This window comes from Cervus elaphus, unplaced genomic scaffold (assembly GCF_910594005.1).
Source record: "Cervus elaphus unplaced genomic scaffold, mCerEla1.1, whole genome shotgun sequence".
Lineage (NCBI taxonomy): Eukaryota > Metazoa > Chordata > Mammalia > Artiodactyla > Cervidae > Cervus > Cervus elaphus.
This window is the reverse complement of record NW_025316784.1, coordinates 3,387,750-3,399,359: the sequence shown is the minus strand read 5'-3', so window position 1 is coordinate 3,399,359 and position 11,610 is coordinate 3,387,750. Positions and strand designations below refer to the sequence as shown.

Here is an 11,610-nt window from a genome sequence, read left to right as displayed (position 1 = left end):
AAGGGGAGAACAATACGAGGAGCAAAAAAAAAAAGAAAAATACGAGGAGCAGACAATGGGGGAAAATAAGAGGAGGATCAAAAGTGTGGAGATACGAGGAGCAAGAAAAGTGGGAAAAACACGAGGAGAAGAAAAAGGGGAGAAGAATACGAGGAGCAAAAAAAAAAGAAAAATACGAGGAGCAGACAAGGGGGGAAAATAAGAGGAGGATCAAAAGTGTGGAAATACGAGGAGCAAGAAAAGTGTGAAAAATCCAAGGAGCAGGAAAAGGGGAGAAAAATACGAAGAGCAAAAAAAAAAAAAAAAAACAGAAAAATACGAGGAGCAGAAAAGTGTGAAAAATAACAGGAGCATCAAAAGTGTGAAAATACGAGGAGCAAGAAAAGTGTGAAAAATCCCAGGAGCAGGAAAAGGGGAGAAAAATACGAGGAGCAAAAAAAAAAAAAAAAGACGAGGAGCATGAAAAGGTGTGAAAAATGCGAGGAGCATGAAAAGGTGTGAAAAATGCGAGGAGCCAAAAAAAAAAAAATCCCCTGAGAGTTCTGCCCCGCCCTCTCCTCTATCATCTTAAGCTGCTGGGCAATGTGATCATCACACATATTTTCACATCCTTTAAAAAAAACATAGTTTTTAAAAAAATGCCTAAATGTAAATGGATGCAAAGTCAGACATTTACAAACAAAAAGGTTCAGAGCAGACTTTGGTTTCATTCAAACCAGAAACACTCTTAAAAAGCATTACAGAGAGTAAGGACAGTGCAGAGAGCAGGAACAACGTGGCTAGAATCTAGTAAATGCATGTGAAATTCTACCATAGAGTTTGTTTTCAATCCATGTGGAGGGGAGGGTGCGAGGGAGGGGAACATTATTACAGTCCCCCAGGGGTGTCTCCTCCTCTGACAGGCCATCATCATACAACAGTGAGTCGGATGGGGTGGACACGGCCAGGTCCAAGTAGTCCTGGAAGGGAGAGAGACCTGGTCACTCCTGGAGCAGGTCATTGCTGGACATGCCCACCCCTCCCCACCCCCGCCCTGCCTGATAGCAGAAGCCCCAGCCGAGTCCCACCCCGCACCTATCAACCTCTCGCCAGATCTGAGCCCCTGGCCAGGTCTGTCAGCATGAGTTCCCCCAGCCTCTGGTCCTCATCACAGAAAATCACCTCTTGGAGGCAGAAATGTGTTCCCTCATTGTTCTGGTCCTCTCTCTGCAGCGCTAGGGGCACCAGGCCCAGCACTGGAGAACAGGCCTGTTTATAAAACCTGAGGCTCTGGGATTGCAGTCCCGTGACTCATGTGGGAAGGCCAAGACACATTCCCCATCTGCTCCACACTTTCTGGCTTCCCTCCAGGCACTCCTGCCATCTCCAATATCAAGTCAGGACCAAGAAATCTGAGTCATCGGTGTGGGTTTTGCATAAGATGCTGCTAGAGGCTTCAGCTCCCAAGCAGGATGATTTGTGAGGACCGGCTACTTCCACTGCCCTGGTTAAAGGTGTCAAGAATGCTTCCAGTGTGTTTCTGGCTGGTTCTCAGCACTGTTCTAGGAAAGCTGTTTGTAGGCATCAGCTATTACCTCTGTTTAGGGCAAATCATAGGATGTGCCCAAACGATACACCAAGGTTGGGTTTTATTCCAAGGGGCCCAGTCCATGCATCTTGCCTTCCATGTTTGGAGAAATGACAACTTTCAGTAACTGTGTCAATTTAAGGATGAAACCACCAGAGGGCAAGCAAGGTCTGTGTCTATTTTCTTTACTTGCATCCCCAGCATCTAAGGCAGAATACAGGAGGCAGCCCATTGCCCAATCAATATTAGTGAAAACTGTGTTGATTTCCTCTATCACCTAGAGTTGTAAACTGGAGGCACACAGATATGTTGTTTGGCCCACACTGAGCTTTTGGAAATTGCTATAAAAACTGGGAAACATAAACATCCCTTAAAAAGCCCTGGCATGCTGGCACTCTTATTCCTACAGGTTACATTGTCTATGGTAACAGGTCCTTCAGAGCCAGCTGGTAGGTTACTATTTGTCACAGTTTCCACTGCTCCCTTCACTTCCCACCCCTAGCCAGACCCTTCATAGAATCTGAATTTAGGACACATTCATTCCAACTTTACTTCCTCAAGTTCCATTATTGAAAATAATTTTGTTTGGCTTTGGCATATCTTCTTCCCACCCCTGTCTGTGGAGGGCTCTTCCTAAGTGTCAAGGTAAAAATCCTGGTTTCTCCCTAATTTCAAGAAGTCCAAGAGGCCTGGATTAAGGATAAAGGTTCGTGCCCGCCCCGCCCCCTGCCCCCAGTCTGCCCTGCCCCCTACCAGGAGACGACATGACCATCTCACTCTGCACAGCCGCACTCTGCCTTTGTATTGGGAATTCCATGAACTGGGGTGAGGGAAGTGGCACCAGGGATTGGCTCCGGGTACTCACTCTGCTCTTAACCATCATCTTAGATATCTAGGTCTTTGCTGATGTCGGCAAACACTGGCCTCTTGTCTGGTTCCCGCTTCCAGCACTGCAGCATTAGACTGTACCTGGTGAGACAAACAGGTGGGTGGTGACAATCCAGCAAGGATTGCCCAGTCACAACCACCACACCCAGTACAGTGCACCTGGGCCCCAGAGGCTCTGGTCCAAAATCCCAAAGCTGTTCCTGTGTCACTGACATCCTTCTCTGAGTTGGGCCAGGGTATGATGGGTCAGCAGGGGCTCACAGTGTCTGGCGCTGTGGTCCAGCCATGCTTGTTATGGCAGCTAACGCAGAAATGCCAGTCCTTAAAACTCTTATGAAGGATGAACTGTGTATGAACACAAAAACCTGCCAAGCACACTCTGTCTTGCACCTCCCTCCCTCCCTCCCCTGGGGCTCTGGCAGGGCTGCAGGGGCCACCTTGTGGGTGAGTGCTGGGCCTGTGCCTGCCAGTCTAGGGTGCCCAGGGAGGCAGCACCTACTCACCCTTGCACTCCCACAGCCCTGAGCCAGGCACATGGCAGGTGCATGACAGACTTTGTAGAATGAATGGACCAGTGTGTGTCTAACTATGGACGACCCCCTTCTCATGTGTTCTCAACCTGTTCTCCAAGGATCATCTGATGGAACCACCATTTGATGAGAAGATTCTGGTGCCCTCGAGCTGAAGTCCAGGTGCCATCTGCCTGCTCTTTGTCTGCCTTGGTGTCTCCACTTGGGCGCTCCCCTGTATGTACCCCTGGGGCCATTCTGAATTACCTGCCCCTCCCCAAGCATCCTGGGACAGGTCTCTAGCCTTAGACTGAAGCTGCTCCCTCATCCTTCCACCACCTCTCCTGGGGTCCTGCTCCCCCTCAGCTTGTAAGTCCCCCCAGGAGGCCCACCCAGCCCCCAGTGGAATCTGGGTCCCCAGCATCTGCCATCATGCCCAAGGGTGGTTCTCTGTCATCTGTGCCTTTGTCTTAGCCCGTTGCTTCCAGCTGCCCAGCTCGCCTAGGGCTGGCACCCAGGGCTGCCCAGCAGTGGGAAAGGATGAGTGTGCATGACCCCACCCCTCCAAAACCTGGAGTGTCAGTGGCTGGGGAGGCTGGACCAGAGAAAGCATGCTCACATCTCCTCGCTGCAGTTGTCTGGCCTCTCCATCCGATAGTCTGTCTTCAGAAGGTTGAAGAGCCGCTCTGGAGGAATCCCAGGGTAGGGGTTGCCGCCCAGGGTCACAATCTCCCACAGCAGGACACCAAAGGACCACCTGCAGAACCAGAGGGCCAATGAGCGACTGCACTGAGTCTGTGGCATCCTCAGCGCCCCAGATATCCTCCCCCTGGGCAGCAACAGGACCCGAGTTCCCTGTACAGAGAGTGGTCCAAGTGCCCACAGTTTCAGCCTAGGCTGACCAGACAGATGGAAGTGGAATGGAGGCGGGACCAGGTGTCTGCCTGCCCTGCCCCAACCCCCTGGCAAGCTGCTGCCCAAGCTCAGCCCCCATATCCAAAAAGGGCAGGTGGCTGACCCCTGAGGTGAAGCTCTGTAGCATCAGAGACGGCACAGGGAATGCAAATGAGCACAGTGAAAAGCAGGTCAAACTGAGGCCACAGGGCACCAGGGCACTCTGCAAAACCCCTTCACCTTTTCTGTGTGCCTGGAAATTTTCATAAGATGTTAAAAGGAAAAAACACTGCAATGGGAAAATATCAACTGTGAGGGAAAATTTACTGTCAAGTGGGGACAAAATCATCACAAAACAGCATTATCACACAAGCCCGTTTACAGTAATAAAGAATGCCTGCATGCCACGGACAACTCTAGGCAAGGCCTGTGAGTGCTGGCCGTAGTTATTTTGGGATGGTGGGGCCCCATTGACTTTTAGTCTCATTATGCTTTCCCCTGCATTTCCAGTTGTTTTACAGTCCACTTGGTAATCAGAACACAGCTGTTAAAACTGTTTAAGAATTGCCTTTTCACAGCCTACTTTATTTAAAACATGCAAGGCTGTTTACAGCAGAACATTTGGAAACAAGTCTGTTGTGGTTTTCAAAACAATTGAGAATGCAGTTGGACTTGGAAGACTTGAGTTTTGGTCTTGGAGCAGTTTGGGTACCGGAAACCCATTCAAGGTCACTCCACCCTAAACCTGTCTCTGGGTGGGGACCAGTCTCCAGGGACCTGCTTGAAGCCCGCTCACACTCAGGCTCACAGAGAGGGAACTGTTCAGCTGGGACTGTGTGTCACTGAGATGTCCAAAGAGAGGGCAGGGGAGGTGGGGGAGGCAAGGGGGCTGCAGCTATGGCTCACATCCTCATGCATTCCACCGTGGCACTCAGAACTACTGCCTGGGCCTTTGCCATTTGCTGTGTGAGTACACAAAGCTTCCCCATCCACAGCCCCCCAGTTTGGGGAGGTCACTCTGGACGGCTGGAATGAGCTGACAGGGACTCAGGGCAACTCTGTTCCCCAGCAGAGCTGCCCAGACAGGTGCATACATGTAACCTCCACCCCAGGAAGGCAACACCCAGACTCACACATCACTCTGGGTGGTGTAGATATGATCAAAGAGGGACTCAATGGCCATCCACTTGACTGGGATCCGACCCTAAGGAAGGAGTGAAAGAAAGGCATTAACGTTGCTCTGAGATCCTAGGAACTGGTGTGTGTGGGGGACACATCTCAGGCTCTTTCAGCTCTTAGGGAACACTGAGTAATGACTCCAGTGTGTTCCTGGGTAGAGGCCAGCAGCCCAGCCTCACAGGGGCTGGAGTCCTAGCCCCGCCTTCCTAGGCTTGGCTGAGACCCCCGAGGGAGTCAGTCGGCCTGCCCACAGCTATACAAGGTGTGCTGGTCATGCACCACATCCCAAGGAATTGATGCTAAGTGCAAGCCAGGCCCCACTGTGGTCACTTCTCGGGAGATCAGGGGCACTGCACCCTGGGTGCTGCCCAGTGGGTAGGCTGGAAGCACTTCCATCAAGATCTCCCCTGATTTCTGAGGGTGAAGGGGTCTGGGAAGCCAACATCCAGTGTTTCCATCTTGGGAATTTCTGACACAAATGAACACACTAAAGGCCTTTCTAAGAAGCTCTGAGCGAAGAAATCAATGTGAGTGTCTTGAGTCTGATTTTTCCCTTATTTTATCCCAGGGCCCTTTTAGCATCCTCTAAAAGACTGTCCTCCACCATGGAGAGGCTGGAGTTCAACCTAACAAATCCTTTCTAATGCAACTTAAGAAATAGCTTTTTGGTACAAATAGATCAGCGGGCTTTCCTGGTGGCTCAGTGGTAAAGAATCCACCTGCAGTGCAGGAGATGCGGGTTTGATCCATGGGTCAGGAAGATACCCTGGAGGAGGAAATGGCAACCCACTCCAGTATTCTTGCCTGGGGAATTCCATAGACAGAGGATCCTGCTGGGCTACAGTCCATGGGTCGCAAAGAGTCAGACACGACTGATCGATTAAACAACAACAAACAGGTCAGCATCAAGGCACAATCAATTAAAAAAAAGGCATTTGCTTTGGATTTTAATGCATTTATTGTACTTCTTTTTTTTTTTTTAAAGTACTATTTAGGATTCATACCCTACATGAAGTGTGACTGCTTCGAGGGTGTGTGTTTCTAACAATGCAACCTGCAGGCTGTGCTCTCAGGGGCCGAGCTTGGGCACCTTGTGCTTCCTTGCTGGGTGACACAGGGCCTTCCCGAGGACCAGTGCATCAACAGGAAGTTCCATCCAGCCCCCTCCACGGGGTAGGGAGCACCCCTCTCCACTTCCCCTTCAGCACTTCTAAGATGTGCTGTCACAACAGAAACCCCACAAGAAATCAAATGTCATCCTCACAGCCCCAGGAGCACCTGGGCTTCACTCGCCCCTCAGAGCAAAGCTGAAGTGTATGTCGTGGCTTTCTGTGTTTTTCTTTTTGAGCAGCATCTGTTCTGAATGCCAGCTTAGCTGTGTGTCTTGAGGGGGCCTGTGATCTTCCCTGTCTAGTCTGTCACAGGGAGGCTACTAGAAAGGGGTTGGGAGGATAGCAGCACCAAGAAAGTCAAGACCAATGTCACAGGGAAGGGGACCATACCAGGGAACCAGGTTTCCCAAGAAGGTCCCCGAACCACCTGTTTTAGTGACTTGGAAAAAGCTTCCCAAATCTCTACACTGTAACTCTGGACTTTGTCTCCAGGATCCTCCTGATTGCCTTCCAAACTCACTTAGTCAGCCGTTCCTAGGCCCTTGGACCAGGAGCATACCCTGCTGTAAAGTGGTTCAATCCTTTCTGTAAAGAATGACTAGCAAGCTTGGGTTTAATTCATTTCTTTTCCCCAAGCAAAGGACTAAAGTTACACAGAAAGTAAAACAGTGACCTTCACTCTGCAGCAGTGAGAGGAGCAACTGCAGACAAGAAGATTGTTATTTCTGCAGTGGTGGGTGACCTTTAGAAGTGATAGTGATGAAAAGTGAGAGAAGCTGCAGGAACCCCACTCCCAGCAGGGAGCTCCAAAACAGCACGTGTGGCTGTGAGGAAGAGAAGGAACAGGCTCAAGACTGAGTCCTGCTCTGGGTCTCTGGGGACCCAGGACTAGGAAAGAGTTCGGGGATGAGGACTGGAAGTTTGCACTCTAAAAACCCGCTTTATCTTCCTCAGATCAAAATCTGTCCCCACCCTGTGGGCTCCCTGACCATGCCCTCTGCCCTCAGGCCATCACACCCCAGAGCCTGGTACCTTGCTCCTCTTCACGTAGGAATCCTCTTCATAAACATCTCGGGACAGACCAAAATCTGAGATTTTCATCCTGTGGCCCTCGGCTACCAGGATGTTTCTGGCTGCCAAGTCCCGATGGACAAGCTGTGGAAAAGACAACAGCAGGGACCCCTGAACCCCGGGCCAATCGCTGGCGGAGGGGGCGCGGGGCTGGGGCGGCACGCACCTTCATCTCAGCCAGGTACTGGATCCCTTGTGAGATCTGCCAGGCAAAGGAGACAAGGTCGCCCATGGTCAGGGCCTGCTCCTCCAGGTTGTCCAGGTAACTGGAGTTGCGGCTGCCCCCGCTGCCCACGTAGCCAGGTCCCGCCTTGCGGCTCTCTCGGAGGAAGCCCCGCAGGGAGCCGTACTTGGCATACTCCACGATGAGGAGCAGTGGCCCTAGGGGCAGAGCAGTAGGTATGTGGGCTGGCTGCTTAGGTGACCCTGGGCAGGCAGAAGTTGGGCCAGCACGGGGCAATCGCTTCCAGCAGCCTGAGGACTCAAGCCTCAGCTCACTCTCCCATCACTCTGCTCTCCACCTTGCAGCACTATGTTACTTCAGTCATGTCTGACTCTTTGTGACCCTATAGACTGTAGCCTGCCAAGCTCCTCTGTCCATGGGATTTTCCAGGCAAGAAGAGTGGAGTAGGTTGTCATGTCCCCCTCCAAGGGATCTTCCTGACTCAGGGATTGAACCCAAGTCTTTTACATCTCCTGCATTGGCAGGCAGGTTCTTTATCACTAGTGCCACTTGGGAAGCTCCTCCATCTTGCAGGGGCTTTGGATTCCAAAGCCAGCTGCCTGGACAGTTGACCACAACCTCTTTCCTGGGTGTCCAGGGCAAGCAGTCACTGCATTTGAAGCTGCCCTGGGAGATAACCACTGCTGCTCGGATGTCAGGAACTTTCTGTACCCCTGGTCTTGCCACAGTATGGCCTGGGGACAGCTGATGGAGGCAGAGGTTCTGGACTGCCCCTGGCCACCCTCTCCCTGCCCTGCCTGCTCTCAGGCCACAGTCCTCCCCGAGGCCCGGCCCTGAGTGCTACTGGTGCCCCTGCTGCTCTCTCCCTGTCGGCCTCCCATCTCCCTCACACCCGAAATACACATGCACCCACGCGCACATGCACACACACACACACACACACACACACACACACACAAAGTGGGAGGCCCCCAGGGTGGCAAAGCAGTTTTGGAAGACTAATAGAGCAAAATGCTCTTATGTGAAAAATGATCTGCCATTGCCTTTGCCACCCCAGGCTGGGGTGGGGTTGAGATCACCTGGAGGTTATGGCATATCTAGTAGGTGCCCAGGAGACACTGCTCATCTCTGGACTTCCCTGTCTTAAGGGCTCAGCCTGGGGCAGGGTGCTGACAACCAGGATGTCGCCAGAGACCCCAGGGAACACTCCTGTGGCAGCCCTCATGGTCCACTGACACACAAGTTTCAGGCAAGAGCCAGAGAAACCATGCTTCCAGGAAGAGAGAGGACAGGTGCCAGAGAAGAAAAGGATGGGGATGAGGGAGAATGCAGAATGGAGCAGCCCAGAGCCCCTGGCTTGTGCCCAGCAGCTGCTAGTCCCCGGCTGGTCTTACCATCCTGGCTGCAGGCCCCGTACAGCTTGATGACTTGCGGGTGGTTGACCTGCTTCAGGAGGTTGAACTCTGATAGCAGGTCCCACAGCTCGCTTGGGGAGGCATTCTCTGAAATGCACAGAAACAAAGCAGGTCACAAAGTCCCTGCTACCACCATGCTGGGTCACAGGTGCAAACGAGGGGTCTACACAGACTTGTCTCCTTCCCAGACATCCTACTCAGGTTCAGACTGAGGCCTGCCAGGACCTCACTGCTTGGAGCTACTCTCAGCCCATGGGAGGGTCAACAGCGGCCTCAATTGCCTACAGGGAGTAAGAACCAGAGGAGCGCACTTCCATGTGAGCAGAGTCTTTCCATGGAAAGCCTTCTGGGCTGGGCTATGCATGCAAATGGCATTATTTCCCTGCAATCACCATCTCTCAAAGACAGTGGCGTTAACCCTTCGTTAACCCTTCTGGGGAGGTAAAGGGACTCCCTGGTGTCCCCAAACACCTGCCAACCAAGCACTTGGCAAAGGGGGGTGAGGCCCTGGAGAAAGGTGAAGGCCATGAGACTTCACAGAAGTCGTCTTGCCATGCTGAGTGTGTGTTTTCCAAGGGCAGAGATAGTTGTGCTCAGGAGCTTGGGTGTGGAGGTCTCCTGGCCAACTGTCCTCCTGGGTCATGGCCCCACATCCCACTGCCCAGTTGTGCCACTGCCTCTGGCTGTAGACTTGTCTGGAAATGAGAAGACAGCTGCAAGATGGGGCATTGGAACCCTTTGGACCACACATGAGTGACCCAGGGCCAGTCTCACTGTGCCCTCTTAGGGCCTGGGGTCTCATAGACAAGGGGCAACCCCAGTCTGAGGGCCTGGGTAAGTACACAAAAGTACCCGGCACTGCATGGCTCCCCGACTGCTGAACATCAGAGTGCATCAGCCTAAAATGTGCCCATCACATGGCCACTGGGCCCTCAGTTGGTCAAGCTGAGGCAGAACTCAGCCATGGCAGAGGACTGTCTACCCAGTCCCTGCTGAGAAGCAGCAGTGAGGATACCCAGCATGTGCTAAGACTGGGGCAGTGCTGGCCCACTAAGGGCTGGGGGGGATGGGGACTGGGAAAGGCAGGGACCTGGGGGACAGGGGCCAGTCCTTACAGGTGGTCTCTTCACCAGGACCTCAGTGGACGCTTGGCGAAAGAAATTAATGGGGCAGACTGAGGTGGGGAGAGCTGTCGGTTTTGAACTTAAGGGCTTTTAATTTAAACTCGGATCTTTACCCAACATTGATACACAAGCAACATGGCTCTGAAAGCTTTCAAGGGAGGAATGTCTTACCCTGCTTCTCCAGGGACCACACCAGCCCACATCATCCATGGTGGAGGTCCCTAGACTGCAGCCACTCAAGAAGAGCAGGGGAGGCGTATTGGTTCTTCAGGAGGCAGCAGGCTGATTGCCAGAGTCCTGGCTGTCATAAGGGCTTCATCCACCCACTGGGGCCCCCGCAGGTGTGAGTGGCAGAGCCCCCTGTGTACTGCCTGGGCACGTACCTTTCAGCATCTTCACAGCCACAGTCGTGTACCCTGCTTTGCCTTTCAGCCGAAAGGCTGTGGCCTTGACCACTTTTCCAAATTCACCTTCTCCCAGAGTTTTTCCAAGCACCAAGTTCTTCCGTGGGAATTCCCACTTGGGATCCTCCTACATTGGGTTTGAAGGAAAAAGAGAGGGAAGAGAGATGGCGAAGGTAAGAAGAAAGGAAGAAGGCAAGAGCCGGCGGACAAGCTCCATGTGCAGACGGCCGACTGTCACCTGAAGTGACAGGTGACAGTCACCATGTCCAAGGGCAAGACCCCACAGTCAGGCCCTGAGGTGCCATGACAAGATGCGTCCCCCCACAGGAAGGCAGGTGTTGCCACAGACTGGCTGGACTCCGTATGCTCATACCCTCACTGGCCTCCATCTACTATAGATGCCCTGGGCCACCTCAGGCCCAGGGCCTGGTATCTCCAGTGAGAGAGTCAGGGTTTACTCAGCACCCACAGGTGCTCACAGGGGGACCACAGCCTCTTCCCTGGGACTCAGGCCCAAGCCTCATGGCACCACCTCTGTTTTGGACACCAGGCACTGACAGTGGCCCAGGCTCCAGGACTTCCAAGAGAACTCAAGTGGCAGCTGTGGCCCCAGTTGCCTACCAGCCCTGCACTCCCAGCTACAGGATGGGGTGTCAAGAACACCTTCCTGGTGTGGCAGCCTCTAGAAAGTTACCACTGTGCCCCTCAGGTACCCCCCCCATCCCTCCCTGACAATGTGTGGAAGAGTCTGCTCCTCCCACAGCCCAGCCACTGGCCAGAACTTGCACACACCGGCCTTCCCAACACACCATGCCCACTGAAGACCCCTCTGGGGTGGGGTCTTCCCAGACCCCAAGACTGGCTCGAAGACCTGAACTCTGGGGATGCTGAAGCCTGTCTGGAACCTGCCTTCCCGTCAGCACTGGATGCCCAGGTCCCCAAGTCTTGCTGTGGCTGGGTGTGGGCATGGCTCCAGGGGCTGCTTATGATGTGCCTGGCAGGCTCGCCTAACCCACAGACACACACTGGTGACCCACTGCCCCCCCCCCGCCCAGGGACCAGAACCCTGTGTTCTTACGTCTGGGAGCAGAGGCAGGCTCCTCTAAGCACCACGGCCAGGGGCGCCTTCCAGCCAGCTCCCCAGGTGTCCTGGTGTCTCAGCTTCCCCAATAACCCATGTTGTTTGTTCTTTAAGTTGCAAAAGAGGCAGTCGTGTCTGACTCCCATGGACTGTAGCCAGGCTCCTCTGTCCATGAGATTCTC

General features: G+C 53.1%; 1 protein-coding gene across 1 annotated transcript in view; it reads right to left on the bottom strand.

Moving 5' to 3' along the window:
• Window positions 1-687: 687 nt before the first annotated feature.
• Window positions 688-11,610, bottom strand: part of LOC122691404 (proto-oncogene tyrosine-protein kinase receptor Ret-like) — a 49,308-nt gene continuing 38,385 nt past the window's right edge. The window contains 9 exon segments of the mRNA XM_043897970.1: window positions 688-959; window positions 2,433-2,456; window positions 2,458-2,536; window positions 3,584-3,721; window positions 4,992-5,062; window positions 7,182-7,304; window positions 7,387-7,601; window positions 8,799-8,906; window positions 10,327-10,474. Of these exon segments, the coding sequence (XP_043753905.1) occupies window positions 780-959; window positions 2,433-2,456; window positions 2,458-2,536; window positions 3,584-3,721; window positions 4,992-5,062; window positions 7,182-7,304; window positions 7,387-7,601; window positions 8,799-8,906; window positions 10,327-10,474 (1,086 nt within the window). The 3' untranslated portion in view covers window positions 688-779.